Source organism: Hibiscus syriacus, unplaced genomic scaffold (genome assembly GCF_006381635.1).
Source record: "Hibiscus syriacus cultivar Baekdansim isolate YM2019G1 unplaced genomic scaffold, ASM638163v2 tig00112000_pilon, whole genome shotgun sequence".
Lineage (NCBI taxonomy): Eukaryota > Viridiplantae > Streptophyta > Magnoliopsida > Malvales > Malvaceae > Hibiscus > Hibiscus syriacus.
Window position 1 is genome coordinate 1,509,108 of NW_024063235.1, and position 15,458 is coordinate 1,524,565.

Genomic DNA, 15,458 nt, shown 5'->3' on the forward strand with positions numbered 1-15,458 from the left:
AAAGCACGGAAAATACAAAGGCAAAGCTATTGTAAACGATTTGAAAAGGAAATAAAATGTAGCATCTTTTTTACTTTTGATTCGGTCTCTTACATTTACGTTTTAATTATTATTATTTTATTTATTTAATTTTATTTATACACACATTTCTCTTGTTACTCATTTTATTTAATTATTTTGTTATTTTTCCTTTCTTTTTTTCATGTAATATTTTTTTACATTTTATGCATTTTCTTTTTACTTTAGTATATATTTTTATTTTTTTAGATTATATATATTATTTTTTTATTATCAGTTTTATTAATTTATATATATATATTTACTATTTTTTATTTTTTATTTATTATATATATATATATATATTATTTTTACTTTTTATTATTATTTTATTAATTTGTTTTATTTATATATTTATATATTTATATATTTTTTCCTTTTTTCTTTATTTTTTTATTTTTATTTTACTTACTATTTTATCTTTACTTTCTTTATCTTATCTTTTATTTAATTTGTTTTTTCTTCATTTTAATTTAATTTATTTATGTATTTCTTATTTTTTTATCTAACATGGTTTTTTGACCGTCTTAAGACCACGCCTTTAAAACTATCTAAGGTAAGTAACTGTGATCGTATTTTTACCATTTAATTTTAAATTACAATTTTCTTAATTTAAGACAACCAGCAAATTAATTGGTACCGAAATTGTGGTTCAAGGGTGCTAATCCTTCCTTGATTGTAACCGACTCCCGAACTCGACACATTTCTGGTAAAAACACAGATCAGGTAAGATGGTGTCCAACCCACCTAAATTCATTTTAAAGTGGTCGGTGGGGACTTCAAACCCCATTATTTCAAATCAAAACTCAATTTGGGGCCCAACTGAAAGACGGTTACGACAATATGATTATAACTGACAGTGATATAAAAGAAATAGAAAAACTAAAGATGAATCTTGTAAAGGAGTTTGAAACCAAGGAGTTAGGGAGTATGAGGTATTTCCTAGGTATGGAAGTTGCAAGGTCCGAAGAAGGGCTGGTCATAAACCTGCGTAAGTATGTTTTGGATCTTCTTGCAGAAACAAGGATGCTTGATTGCAAACCAGTTGAAACTCCAATAGAGCCAGGCTTGAAATTTTACAAGAACCGGACTGGAAATCCAGTAAACAAAGAAACCTACCAAAGGTTAGTTGGGAAGTTGATCTACTTTGCAGTGACCAGGCCTGATATTGCATACTCAATGAGCATTGTCAGCCAACATATGAGTGATCCTCGAGAAGAACATTTGGAAGTTGTTAACAGAATTCTAAGGTTGTCAAAATAATAAAGAAACGACACTGGTTGAGCGATAAATCCTAAAGCATAAGAAAAGTACGGACCATGTTGTCAAAATAATCCTCACACATAACATTCTTTCCACCGCGAGAGAACATCAAACTCAAATACCTATTCTTGGGATACACAATGGTCCCAAATAGCTTCATTTGGCCCTAAAAAACCCAAACAAGTTGCAATTATTATTAGATTCGATTCCATTACATTAAACAACTCAAAGAAGATTTGGGATTGAATTGAATTAAGGTTTTGAAACCTGGGGGAAATCAAGGTAGAGGATAGGGTTTTCTGATCCCAAGTCCTTGAGGTCGCCGATCTTGCCACCAGAGATGGGAGCAAGGAGACCAGGGAAAGAGAAGAGGAAACGGTTTTTCCTTTGAGATTTTCTGAGGATATCTTTTCCGTGGTGCTTGATGACTTGCTTGGATGGGCTGAGGGGAGAAAATGATTTGGGGGCGACCGGTGTCTCGGAGAGTAAGTGGTTCTTCAGAGCTAATTTCTTCAGTCTTTTCCGTTCAGTGGCTTCTGGGGTTTCAGCAACCAGTGGCTTTTTCGAAGAGGAGGAGGCTCTCACCATTTTTATTTTTATTTTCAGATCTGAAAATGTGTGCGATTTCAAGTGGTAATCGCGTGGGAGGCGGGAAAATCCGATTGTTTTTCCTTTTTTCTGTTTTCTTTTTCAGCCTGCTCCTTGCTTCTTTATTTTGCTTTAATTTCTTACATTCCCAGTTTCCCACACTATCCGGATACTCGTACACTGCTTAAAATGACCTTTTTATCCTCTAACTTTGTCTAATTTTTCATTTCGGTTTTTTTTTTCACTTGAACTTTTAACTTTTTATGAATCAATTTTGTATTATTTTTTAAAATCAATTTTAATTTAAAAAAAACAATTTTAAACTATTTTTAAAAAATATAGTTTAAAATTTAATTGTTTTTAGTAAATATATTAGAATAATTGGTCAAATTATTCATCTTTATTCTCTCATATTCTCTGGGTCTAGTCTTCTAGATCAACTAGATTTACCCTATTTCTCTCAGTCTCCCTTTTATCTCCTCTCTAGATTTAGAATTTATCAAAATAATAAATAAAATTTAATTGTCTGATATTAATGTTTAAAAAATAATTTTTGAAAAGATAAAATATTTATTTTAAATATTATATGATAATAATTGAGGATAAAATTATAATTTTACCTCAACAGTGATTTTCTACAACAAAAGTTAGAAATTTGAGCTTTTAAGATTATGTTAAAAATTACCATAATTTTTAATCAATTTTAAGCGTTTGACATTACTTATTGAGTAGGAAATCATTTTTCTATTGCGAGAAGCATTGTCAAACTGAATCTAAGAAATATAATAATGAAGTTATTGGATCAACATCAATTAAATTATTTTTTAAAAAAAATTACTTTTTAATAATGTGATAAAATTAATGAAAAAATTTATTTGAAATTTTAATGTTTTAATATTTTAATATTTATGGATGATCATTCATAAAAATAGTAATTCATCTCATAAGAATAATTATGTTTGAAGTCAGTAAAGATGCCAATTCTAATGATGAAACTGTATTCAACGACACCTAGAGAACCATATCCTCGAATTTCCAGTGTTACTATAGAAACAAAAAAAAAAAATCTAATAATAGTTTGATTTGGATTTTATATATTCTGGGCTTAATACAAAAATAACTGTCAAAATGATTTGAAAAATATTTTGGTATCTAAAGATTTTTTTCGTTAAATATATGTGTCTAAAATTTTCTTTATTACACTTTTAGGTATGTACTGTTAAAAAAACCGTTAAGTGACTTGTGTTGTCTATTTTTTAAAAAAATATTTTTAAGCATCAAAAATTAATTTTAAGTATAGTTTAGGCACTTACTTTTATATTAAGCCTATATTCTTTAACTTGTTTTTATCAATAATATTTTTGTGTTCCGTTAAACAGTGATGAGTTACTTTCTGTTTTGATGGTTAAAATTCCTAATATTTTTTTTATCAATAATAGCCGTAATTCAATGATTAAAAAGTATTCTGAACAAATATTACTTTTATAAGAATGTGCCCATTAAAACTTTATTAGATTATGGGACATAATATTAAAAAAGTTGACAAAAAAATAATAATTGTACGAATGTTAAAATTTATTATCATATAAAATAACTCTTATGAGATCACGACAAGAAAATACACTAAGGCAGGTTTAACATGCATCTATCTAATCACATATCATGTTTGCTTGCATAGTGATGGGAAACTAATTAGGCATGTGAATGACACACCGCAAGCATTTTCCTTCTCTCATCAGACTGAAAGCTCTGTTGATGTCTTCAAATGGAAGATTATGCGTGATGAACTCGTCAACCTGGATTTCCTGTGAGAACAATAATCAAATATTACATAATTAAATTAACATTTAATAGAACCCATCAGGTGACATCAGAGGTAGAGAGGAGTTGTTCTTCTTGAAAGTCCTAAGTTCAAACATTTGCGTCCGTAGAATGTATGTATATTGTCAATAGGTTAAGAAAGTTAGCTTGTTCAATGTTCTACAGGTTCACAACCAGGGAAGTCAAGGTTTATGGTAAAACACCCCGAGACTTGCCTTTTCTTTAGTCCAAATCACGAGTTCCGTTATAAATTTCAATTCATTTTTTGATAAATTCTAAAGCTAATATCAATTCTACTTGGAGGGAGGAGAAGGGGACTCTAGGAGAAACGGACTGCTTCTAGTAGGTCTAGAACCCATAACTCAAGGAAATATGAGAAAATAAAAATAAACAGCATGAACAACCAGACAAATATACTTGCTCAATTTCATTTCAATTAGTCAGTTGATTTGGACTTTAATATAATTGTCTTGATTGTAAAACCTACATCTTATTTATATAGACTTCTTGTAAGCAAAGTAACTAAACTTGCAAGTAAAACTTTATCTACAGCCCTAGATTCAAACTCTAAAAGTAACTAATAACCCTAAGCATACACAATATATCTAATGTTTAATAGGCCTGTAAACGAACCGAACGAACACAAACAAGGGTATGTTCATGTTCGTTCGTTTAACTTTAACCGAACAAATGAACGGACGCCGAACATGAATGGACACGAACATAAATGAACAAAAAATTTCTTGTTCGTGTTTGTTCGTTAAGGAATGTAGCTTGTTCATGTTCGTTCATTTAAATGTAAACGGACACAAATGAACGAACATAAACGAACACAATAAATTAACGTAAATGAACACAAATGAAATAACGTAAACGAACACAATAAATAAAAGTAAACGAACATAAACCACAACAACAAAAATCACATAAAATTCATTAGGATAAGTTGCAACTTCATAGTTAATTTGTTTAATTGTTTTGGGTTTTTTATTTGTATTTTAAAATTAATTGAATTTTAAAGTATTAATGGGTATCAAATTCAAATTTATTGGGCCTTGAATTTTAAATGGGTCTGGAGAGACAGGGCTAAACATAAATGAACAAACATAAACGAATGAAAGTAAACGAACATATTATTGAATATTCACAAACGTAAATGAACGAACGAGCCCTCTGTTCATGTTCGTTCATTTAATTAAACGAACAAAAAATCTTGTTCATGCTCGTTCGTTTAATAAATAAACGAACTTCCCGCCGAACGGTTCACGAACAGTTCGCTGAACGTTTGGTTCATTTACAAGCCTAATGTTTAATAAGTAGATATGAAATAATAAGATATTATACGATATAGCTGTATGATGATTTAGAACCCAAAGGATTACACTGTCCAAAATATCAACTAAAAAAACAACATAATGGTATTTGTAATGACTGAATAAATCTAGAAGCCGTTAAGGAAATTTTACCTGGTTCATGTACATGTCCACTAATGAAGGAAGATCAGATTTAGGTTTCCATCCCCCAAGTAGGGACCCTTTCAATGTTTTTCCAGAAAGAAATGCTGAATAGTGAGATGCTATTTCGGGTTTCACTTTTGGCACACCGAGTGTGACCGTTAAACCCCATCCCTATTGGAATGGAAAACAAAGAACAAGTGAGTTTTCATTTTGATGAACAAAATCTTTTTTTAAAAGAGAGAAGTATTGGCAAATCATAATAAGTTCAGAAATTACTTCGCAGCATGATTGCAGTGCGGTCGTTACCATTCCGGTATTGCCTATGCATTCAAAGGAGTAATCTGTTCCTCCACCAGATATTCGCTTGATAACCTGAAATTTTCGGAAAAACGAGTAGGATATTGAAAAGAAACATACCAACTGATTTTTGTAATCAATTGAATGGATACCTGTTGAATAGGTTCTTCATAGTCGTTTGGATTCAAGAAGTCGGTGACTCCAAAAGCCTTTTCTGCAACCGTAATAGTATATTGTTTTAGAGAATTTACAACAGGTTCAAGAAGCCTGAAAATCAGAGATGCAATATTGATCTTTACCTTTTTCATGCTTTTCAGGATTTATATCAACACCAATTATCTGAGATGCTCCCCTAAGCTTGGCACCTTGAGCAACCTAATCACACAAGCATATTAATAATACCATTACAGCACTGGGCTTTTCCTGAAACACTCAACTTATACTTACAGCGAGGCCTACGGTTCAGAGTCCAAAGATCACCAGAGTTGATCCTTTAGATATATCAGCAACATTCCAAGCTGCACCAAGACCTAAAACCATAGGACTGTCAGGTGTCGTAAACTACGGTTCTGATTCTTGTGAATACATCTGAATGAGACTAACATATAACGCTCGAGAATGTATGAGCTAGCTAAAGTAACTCATAAACTGAATATTTTAGTACTTTCAATCAACCATTAGGTGTTCATAAAGGCTTCACCATACACTCTTACTACTTCATCATCAAAAAGTCGAGATTAAAAGAGTTGAACAGTATGTTCTGCAATACCAGCAGCTACACCACAACTAAGTAGGATATTTTTTCCAGAGGTGTCTGCAGACTGATTTTGACGGCACATCCAGAGTGTACGACCGTATATTCACTGAAACTCGAAACTGCACAGAAATGATAAACAGGTTTCCCTTTAATTGAGAACCGTGTACGTTGATCACTGTGCATCACGCCTCTTCTTTCCAGGCCTAAGACTTGGCACATGTTACTCTTTCCAGATTCACAATGCTTGCAAGCCTTGCATTCTCCTGTGAATACCGTAAGCACATTGTCTCCCTTCACAAATTCGGTCACTCCCTCGCCCACACTCTCAACAATCCTACAAAAAAACAGCAACAATAAACTTCAACCCCCATTTCTCTTTTCAACTGTGTAATGACCATTTATGACAATTAACATAAAACATAAAGAAAAGTAATGCCAAAAACAACAACGATATCAATAATCCGTAGTATATACAAAATCTTAATCGCGGGTTTAACTAGTTCTCTTCAACATTTTCTCGAACAGATAGAGGTTCAAATAACTAAAGGGACTTAAAGAACACTTGAAACCAGAAAGGGTGCTTAACCGACCCTGATGCTTCATGGCCGAATATCCGAGTAAATATAGCCTGCAATCAGGTAGAACTTTTAGTACACAGATTTGATTATATTTGGAGCTCTTAATGGTATACCATTCTCACTCATTGTGCAGGAATCTACTAAATTGGTTAATCAAAAGCACCTGAGATTCCCAAGCAGTGATATCGGTGCGGCAAAGAGAGGTGCAAACAACTTTGACCCTGATTTCATGAGGCTGAGGTGGGCTCACTTCTACTTCCTCCATCACCAGATCTTTTCCAGCTTCCCATGCAACCATTGCTTTCATTAAAGGGAAAAAAATCAATAAAAATGCAAAACGTAAATGCCCACATTGAAGAAATGAAAGATGGGTGTGAAAGAGGTACCTTTGCAGGTGATGTTTTTGGGATGATCAATGGAGGAGGACATTTTCTGCTTGGTTTCAAGTTTTCAACTGTTTGTGTCTTCTTTGGTTTAAACAAGGGAGAAAAGAAAATGAAGAAATTAAAGTAGGTGGTGGAAAAGAGCTGTTAAATTAGACTTGGTTGTTCAATCCCCATTGTTTCTACTGTCTTATGCTTTTGATTTTCTTTTCCTTTTAGCATTATTAACTAAATACAACATTTTTAATAATTAGGGTAAATTACACAGGTGACCACCGAACTATGGTCATAAACCATTGGACCACCAACTTTTGGAAATGATCAAATAGACCACTCAACTATTTAAATAGTTCATTCAAGCCACTGAACGTTAATTTTTAACGGATGTGATGACGTGGCAGTTAATAAAATTGTCAAGATTATATATTTGGTCCTTGATATTCACACATTTTATCAACTAATCAACATTTTAATTCAATTAAATAAATTTAATCCTCCAATCTACCTATTTGTTTCAAAATTGCACAACATTTTATATATTGTGCTCAAGGTTATTACACATACGCGCACACACACACATATATTAATATATTAAATTATTAAAACAAATCTAATAAATAATTTATATTTTACATATATTAAATTATAGTTAATTTAAGACTAAAAATGAAAATAAGTTTAATATTTTTATTTAAATTATTTTTATTTTATTATTTATATTATTTAAATAATTTTAATACAATTTATATATTATTATTTAAAAAATAATTTTAGAAAATAATTAATTAAAAATATTAAACTCATTTTTATTTTTTATGTTTTACATTAACTATAATTTAAATTTATGTAAAATATAATTTATTTATTATATTTGTTTTAATAATTTAATATATATATATGTGTGAAATAACCTTGAACACTATATATAAAATGTTGTACAATTTTGAACCAAATACGTAGTTTGTCTTAGTGGCAAAGGCTTGCTTAGGGATTCTTTAACAAGCTGCTTTGTAAGTTTAGTTTGTTTTCCCTTTCCGTAGAAAAATTATTTAATTAAAATATTAAAATTAATTAAATTCATCTTTCAATTGTATAGTGACACGTGGTACTTTTGGATTGGACGATTAAATTTATTTAATTGAATTAAAATAGTGATTAAATTGATAGAATGTAATATCAAGGATCAAATAAATAATTACGCTAATTTTATTAATTGTCACATCATCATATCCGTTAAAAATTAACAGATAGTGGCTTGAATGAACTATATAAATAGTTCAGTGGTTTGTTTGATCATTTCCAAACATTGGCGGTCAAAATGGTTTACGACTATAGTTTGGTGGTCACCCGTGTAATTTACCCTAATAATTATTTATAAAAATAATATTTTAAAAGTTAAACAATTATCATCACTTAACTATTATTTTTTTACTTTGACTATTAATCTTTTAACTTTATTAATCAAACCACTAAATTATTTAAATGATGTCAATCAAGTCACATACCCTTAACATTTAATAAAAGTATTAATTTTACAGTTAACAAAATTAATATAATTATATATTTAATTCTCAATACTTATACATCATATCAATTTAGTTTTAATTTTAATTTAATTCAATAGATTAACCCTTCAATCAAAAGATGGCACATGTTGTTAGTAACTTAAAAAGTTAATTTATTGATTTAAATTAAAATTAGAACCAAATTAATAGTATATATAAGTATTGAGGACCAAATATATAATTGTAATAATTTTTTTAATTTTACGAGTGGTTTAATAGATATTATTTAAATAGTTAAGTGATCTTATTGTTAAAATTAAAAAAATTGATAGTCAAACTAAAAAAATAGTTAAATGATCATACATATAATTAATCCTTTTTAATATTATTTAAGAAAATAACATTTTCTACCATATGGAATAGAATAATTAGAAAATATGACCAACATATAAATCAAATTACTTCAATAATTAAAGGATGGTTGTTATCTTTAAAACATAGTATAATTTTTGTAATTTACTAAATTAAAAAAATATGATGAGGGCCAAAGCTCAAGTAACGAATTTTAATTAAAAATATTTTTATTCAAATCTTTTACCTTAATGTGATAACTTTAATACAAAATTATATTTTATTAGAATTCAGTGACGAGTTTTAATAAAAATATTTTTTATTATAATTCATCACTTCGACGTGATGAGTTCCATAAACACTGTAAAAAATACTTTATATCGTAAAATAAACTTCTATTTATCCTACTTCACGGGTCTAAAGAAATTTTTTAAATGGGGCCGGCCCACATACAAGCTTAACGAGAATACTTGGTTTATTTTCTTGAGCGAAAAGAAAGGAACAGAACGAGAACCGGTTTTTTTCTTGATTTTAAAAACCAAAACCCGGTTTAAACTTGGCTCCTCGGTACGGCTTTATGCAATTCTTATTTATTTCTTCTTTCACCAAAAGAAACATCACAGTTGGTCTTCTCCTTTAGGCTCTGCTAGGTTTTGTCATCTGAATGCTAAAGCTATGGTAAAACTTCATTTCTTTTATCAACTGTAATACCTTTTCTTTTCTCATTTCAGATCTGAAATATCTCCACCCTTATGATTCTTCAAGCCTTCACTGATTCTTTTTGTTTTTGGGGATTTGCAGGAGGGTAAAAATGTGAATCTGGAGGCAGCTATCGAACAGCTTCTGAATGTTGAAAAGCAGATGAGGTTGGCTGGCGATGTGGCCGCCACCAAGAAAGCGGTCACCGAGATTTTGCAGCTTTGCTTTGAAGCTAAGGATTGGAAATCTCTCAATGAGCAGATCGTTAACTTGTCCAAGAAACGGGGTCAACTTAAGCAGGTAACAAGTGTTTTGATGTTTCCTCTTCACTGGATTCAATTATTGTTTTGACCGCTTCGTGTTTTGGGTATTTAGGTTTAGGGTTAACGTTTCATTGTGGGCTGAATCTAATTCGCTCATTGCAAGTGGACGTGCTTATAGTCTGAGCATTTTTTAGAGATTTATACGTATTTGGTAGTTATAATATTTGGCATTTCGTAGTTAAATTTGGTTTAAGTTCACTCTTGCCCTGTGTTAAAATTTATGATTCTATTCTATTCAGGTTAGTCAGAATTAGAGTTTCTATTTTTGTTGTTGTTTCTTTTGTAGTTTGACCCATCAAATAAAATCTAATCACAGATGAAAGCCTTAACCGAACCAAATTGTTTAGTGAAGTTTTGATCTTATCCTTGTGATTGAGTTCCTTAATTTAGTTTTTTTTAGCACTCCTTTTAGTTATGTAGACTAGTTTTGTCTGAAAGGCATCAGCCATTTGGTTGAGAATGTTTCATATCATTGTTAAAGTTTTTTTACCGATTATCGAAACATTTTGTGGGAGGTTATGATTAATCAAGATTATCACTTAAAATACTGTTTATTTTTCTGCTCTGCAGGCTGTGACTGCGATGGTTCAGCAAGCAATGCAATACATTGATCAGACACCGGATCTTGAAACTCGGATAGAGCTTATCAAGACCCTGAACAGTGTGTCTGCTGGAAAGGTAAGTGTCTGACTCTGACAATGAGCCTTCTTTTTATCTGGTGTTCAACATTTTGTCTAAACAAATATCTTTACTCTGTAGATTTTTGTTGAAATTGAGAGAGCAAGATTGATCAGGAGACTTGCAAAGATTAAAGAGGAACAGGGCCTTATTGCGGAAGCTGCAGATTTAATGCAGGAAGTTGCAGTAAGCTTCCTTTGTAATAAGTTGATACCTTCTTTTCTATTAATCCCCCTTTTCTAATATTTGATTTGTTTGATCTGGAGGTGGAAACATTTGGTGCCATGGCAAAAACTGAGAAAATTGCCTTCATTCTTGAACAAGTATGAGCATCTTATTTCGATCATGACCCTTAATTGTTTTTAATATGAATGTATCTTTTAAATTAAGATTGCAATATTACTTGTCACCCTGTCAATAATTAAACTTTGCAGGTTCGCCTTTGCTTAGATCGTCAGGATTATGTTCGTGCTCAAATTCTGTCGAGGAAGATTAGTCCTAGAGTATTTGATGTTGATTCCTCTAAGGAGAAGAAGAAACCCAAGGAAGGTGACAATGTAGTAGAGGAGCCTCCTGCTGATATACCTTCACTATTGGAGTTGAAGCATATCTACTATGAACTGATGATACAGTATTTGGCTTCTTCTCTCTAGCATCCATATTTTTATTCCCAACTTTTTGTGTGATCTTTTTAATTGTGTTTTGATAATATTGTTTTTCTAGTTGTCTTATTAAATTCCTGATACAATTTCCAAGCAATCTGAATGTGTTTTAGTTGCGTTGGCAATTTGATTATTGTATAAATTGATTGTTAGGGAATTCTCAATTAAGTTGCTTTCATTAATGGAAAAGCCCTCAAGTTAGATTTGCTTAACCTTTTATTTCTTTCAAGGATGGCATCTGCAAAAGCAGGTGGTGCATATTTTCTTTCAGTAGGTTGTTACTTCAGATATATTATATGTTGGAAGGTATGTTCCATATGTTTCAAGGTGATGAGAAAGTTTTTTCCCCTACAGTTTCGTGGCTAGAGATCTAAATCTTTCTGGAAATTTAATTCGGGAGATAAATTAATGCAAGAAAGATTAGAAGCTACAGTTACTTGAAATTTGGAAACAAGATCCTTGAAATTCTCAATTTTTATTGGTTGTGAGAATGAGAATCGTAGTTCCTTGGCTTTTGTAGCTGAACTGACTTACCATTATAGTTAAGCAACTTAGGAAGAAATAGCAACCATCTTTACTTAACGCTAAAGATCCAATGAACTCTAAAGTGATTGGATGTGAAATGAATTTCATGAATTATCTTCTCTGCTGCTACATTGATGGATTAATAAGGTTTCCTTATATCTGTAGGTATTATTTTCATAACAATGACTACCTTGAAATTTGCCGTTGCTATAAGGCAATATATGAGATTCCATCCATCAGGGAGGATCCATCTCAGTGGATACCGGTAGAGCACATCTCAATATGTCTCCTTCCAAGTTCTGTTGAGCTATTCTCATGCATATAGTTTAACTTGCAGGTCTTGAGAAAAATCTGTTGGTACTTAATACTTGCCCCACATGATCCAATGCAGTCAAGCCTTCTTAATGCCACATTGGAGGATAAGAATCTGTCGGAGATTCCAAAATTTAAGTATGTCCTTGATGAATTTAGTACTTGTGGATGTTCTGAGCGCTAGATAGGTTATTTTTAAATGTATTATATCTGATGACCTCTTTTGTTTAATCTTCTGTTATAGGTTGCTGTTGAAACAGTTTATTACAATGGAGGTTATCCAGTGGACGTCCTTCTGGAATTTATATAAAGATGAATTCGAGAGTGAGAAGAACATGTTTGGAGGCTCTTTGGGTGACAAAGCTGCAGAAGATCTGAAAATGAGAATTATTGAACATGTAAATTTGTCACTCGTCATAAATATCTATTCACTGATTAATTTCTTTACCATTTCTCGCTTGAAACCAATTTGATGCTTTTCAGAATATCCTTGTTGTTTCAAAGTACTACTCAAGGATTACATTGAAGAGACTAGCGGAGTTGTTGTGCCTCACTGTCCAGGTTCGCTCCCTTTTTTTTCCTCGAGAAATCTTGTTGGTAGATACCTATGACTTTGTTTGGAAATATAAAAAACAAAAGATAGATCCATATTCCGGAAAGCTATATCCAAGGTAATTAGTGAAGTGATATTTCAAATACAGGAAGCTGAGAAGCATCTTTCGGAAATGGTTGTAGCCAAGGCAATGGTGGCGAAGATCGACCGACCGATGGGAATAGTGTGCTTCCAGGTAGCAAAAGATAGCAATGAAATTCTCAACTCGTGGGCTGTGAACTTGGAGAAACTCCTCGATCTTGTGGAGAAGAGCTGCCACCAAATACACAGAGAAACCATGGTTCACAAAGCTGCGCTGAAAATATGAAAATGAACCGTAGGCGGTTGCCTTTCTGTAACTGAAATTTGGTAAAAGCTGGAAATCTAGATGGTGGTTGCTTTTGTAGCAGTGGGATTATTCATATTATCATGGACAAATTCGCTTCTTTCGTATTGCTTGGTAGTGTATTTCATCACACTTGTAGTGGCAAGTAAAGCAGATGATTTTCATGCGTGGGAGTAACTCAATGCTGCAGTGTGTCAAAAACTTGAAGGGAGACATGGTAATTTTCTGAAGGATAAATATAAAAAAGGGGTAAACTACACAAAATGGTCACTAATGTTTTTAGTAAGTTTTTGTTTATTCTATTAAAGTTTCAAAAGTAACAAATTGGTCACTAACGTGATAGGTTTATAACAAATTAGTCTCTTGTCGTTAATAGTCATTACTGCAGTAATGAATGCTTATGTGGTGCGGTAGTTGACTTGTTTGACATCATTTGATCATGTTCATTGCTCAACTCACCGTTTCTCCTCTCTTTACTCTCTCTTATTTCTCTCTAAAATCACTATATGAATGGTTGTAGTCACTTCTTCCATCTCTAAAGTCTAAACTCGTTGGAGATATGTTTTCCCCCCTCTCGTTGTTGACGTTCAGTAAGGGTGAAACAGTAGCCATGTCAAGTCCCCCAGCTATAGCTTTGGTGGACGAGAGATTAGTCCCCCGGTTATAGCTTTGGAGGATGAGAGATTATTGATCGAAGGAATTGGACTTGCATAATCTGAGCAAGTGAGCAACAACCTTCTCGAATGGATATTGTTTGGAGTTTTCGACTTGATTTGGGCACTTCATTTTGTTTACACTTCTTCCCCTCGAGGACGAAGATTTTGGGTTGACTTTCTAAGCCAAAATGACTCATTTCATTTAGTTGTATGTTGCTCATTGCCATTATCATGTTCAAAGGAATCATTTAGTTTTACGTGTTTATATTTGGCATGTTTCATCCATTGGTGCCGTTTCTTTTTAGCAAATCAATCAATTCATTTAGGCTTTGGAGGAATTGGAGCTACTACCTGCAATTCTTTGGGTTTAACTATGCTTTCAGACTTTCAGTCCCTGCAATATTTGTATATTTGAAATTTTGTCCATTTACTTAAATTTGAGCATATTTGAAGTGCAATGATAACACTTTTAACTATGCTTCTCTTCTCTCCTTAATTAAGTGAAAAACAGAATTTAAATTTGGTTGAGAATGGAGAAATAGAGTTACATGAATGACATTGTAGTCTGGGTTCGAGTTACCTTGAGTATGAACTCCATGCAGTTGGAGGAAACATCAACCATTGCTTCTTTGATTCGTACAATAATAAGTCGAAATCGATGTTGTGGGTCTTTAATTTCTTGGTTTCTTCACCCTTGGTTCGCTCCAGAGAGTCTATTTCCTTTTTTATTCGTTTAAGTAATAATCAGTATTAATGCCAATTTATGAGAACTGTATTACAGTCTCATGTGTCAATTCAAAAGCAAAATGATACCTTATCGAAGTAAGGTTCAATCTTCTCAAAAAGCTGGGTTAAAGAAAGTTCAATCTTCATGTTTTGTAGTTCAGTTACCATTCATTCTAAATCAAGTAAAGAGCCGACGCTGTCATTGTTGCTTCCAGTTTTAGGGAAGCCTTCAAACCTTGCTAGAACCTGCAAATTGCGAACGTTTGGAGGTCGGCCAACGATTCATGTGGCAATAGATTCATCTATATGTGGGACGATAAAACTAGAAACAAGATAAATTAACCTGACTTTTATCTATTAAAGCCAGTGAGTTTGGAGCTTTAAATAAAACCAACACTTTTCGTGGTTCTATTTCGATTGGAAGAAGGGAGAAGCATGGAGTGTGCAACCTTACTCGAACATCAGTAACGTGGAAGGAGAAACATGTCTCCAATGAGTTTAGACTTTAAAGACGGAAGAAGTTAGTGCAACCATTCATACAATGATTTCAGAGAGAGAAGAAAGAGAGGCACGAAAAGAGTAAAGAGGCAAGAGAAAAGGTGATTTTGAGTAATGAACACGGTCAAATGATGTCAAACAAATCAACTAATTCTCCACATCATCATTCTGTTACTGCAATAATGAAAATATTAATGATCAATTTGTTATTTTTAAAATTTTAGTGGGAAACATAAAAAATTACTCGAACATTAGTGATCATTTGTGTAATTTAGCCATCTAAATACAAGGAAGCAACCAATGGGGTACTTAGTTTTTGGTGCCTTCCGAGGTATGAGAGATGGAATTTAATGGCAAAGGACGGCGTGTCCTTTCCCCCCCCCC

The 15,458-nt window shown here is 32.2% G+C and overlaps 3 protein-coding genes across 4 annotated transcripts; 1 reads left to right on the forward strand and 2 right to left on the reverse strand.

Annotated features, from left to right (window-relative positions):
- Positions 1 to 1,327: 1,327 nt before the first annotated feature.
- Positions 1,328 to 1,955, reverse strand: LOC120174122 (DNA-binding protein RHL1-like). Its single transcript, XM_039181085.1, has 2 exons — positions 1,588 to 1,955; positions 1,328 to 1,486 (listed from the first exon to the last, which is right to left on the reverse strand). Exons 1-2 carry the CDS (start codon positions 1,906 to 1,908, stop codon positions 1,352 to 1,354), a joined length of 456 nt encoding a protein of 151 aa, XP_039037016.1. The 5' UTR covers positions 1,909 to 1,955; the 3' UTR covers positions 1,328 to 1,351.
- A 1,633-nt stretch (positions 1,956 to 3,588) lies between these two features.
- On the reverse strand, positions 3,589 to 7,334 carry LOC120174082 (alcohol dehydrogenase-like 6). Its single transcript, XM_039181055.1, is given in 11 exon segments — positions 3,589 to 3,713; positions 5,196 to 5,357; positions 5,463 to 5,558; positions 5,636 to 5,697; positions 5,783 to 5,858; positions 5,931 to 6,013; positions 6,253 to 6,279; positions 6,282 to 6,574; positions 6,831 to 6,868; positions 6,982 to 7,118; positions 7,205 to 7,334. Coding segments are annotated over 11 exon segments (1,134 nt in total). The 5' UTR covers positions 7,248 to 7,334; the 3' UTR covers positions 3,589 to 3,596.
- Positions 7,335 to 9,643: 2,309 nt separating this feature from the next.
- Positions 9,644 to 13,358, forward strand: LOC120174090 (26S proteasome non-ATPase regulatory subunit 12 homolog A). Of its 2 annotated transcripts, none has more exons than XM_039181064.1 (11): positions 9,644 to 9,735; positions 9,859 to 10,056; positions 10,650 to 10,757; positions 10,839 to 10,943; positions 11,024 to 11,080; positions 11,192 to 11,388; positions 12,110 to 12,209; positions 12,282 to 12,394; positions 12,501 to 12,654; positions 12,740 to 12,817; positions 12,958 to 13,358. In XM_039181064.1, exons 1-11 carry the CDS (start codon positions 9,733 to 9,735, stop codon positions 13,174 to 13,176), a joined length of 1,332 nt encoding a protein of 443 aa, XP_039036995.1. In that variant the 5' UTR covers positions 9,644 to 9,732; the 3' UTR covers positions 13,177 to 13,358. The 2 variants fall into 2 exon arrangements, with proteins under 2 accessions (XP_039036995.1, XP_039036994.1); XM_039181063.1 differs by having other exon boundaries at positions 9,690 to 9,741.
- Positions 13,359 to 15,458: the final 2,100 nt, after the last annotated feature.

Excerpts from the sequence above, each read along its gene's own strand:
- LOC120174122 (XM_039181085.1), bottom strand. The coding sequence starts at position 1,908 with ATGGTGAGAGCCTCCTCCTCTTCGAAAAAGCCACTGGTTGCTGAAACC. Across the intron at positions 1,487-1,587 it reads TCTACCTTGATTTCCCCCAG|GGCCAAATGAAGCTATTTGG; the intron begins GTTTCAAAACCT and ends TGGGTTTTTTAG.
- LOC120174090 (XM_039181063.1), top strand. Across the intron at positions 10,057-10,649 it reads AACGGGGTCAACTTAAGCAG|GCTGTGACTGCGATGGTTCA; the intron begins GTAACAAGTGTT and ends TCTGCTCTGCAG. Across the intron at positions 10,944-11,023 it reads ATTTAATGCAGGAAGTTGCA|GTGGAAACATTTGGTGCCAT; the intron begins GTAAGCTTCCTT and ends TTTGATCTGGAG.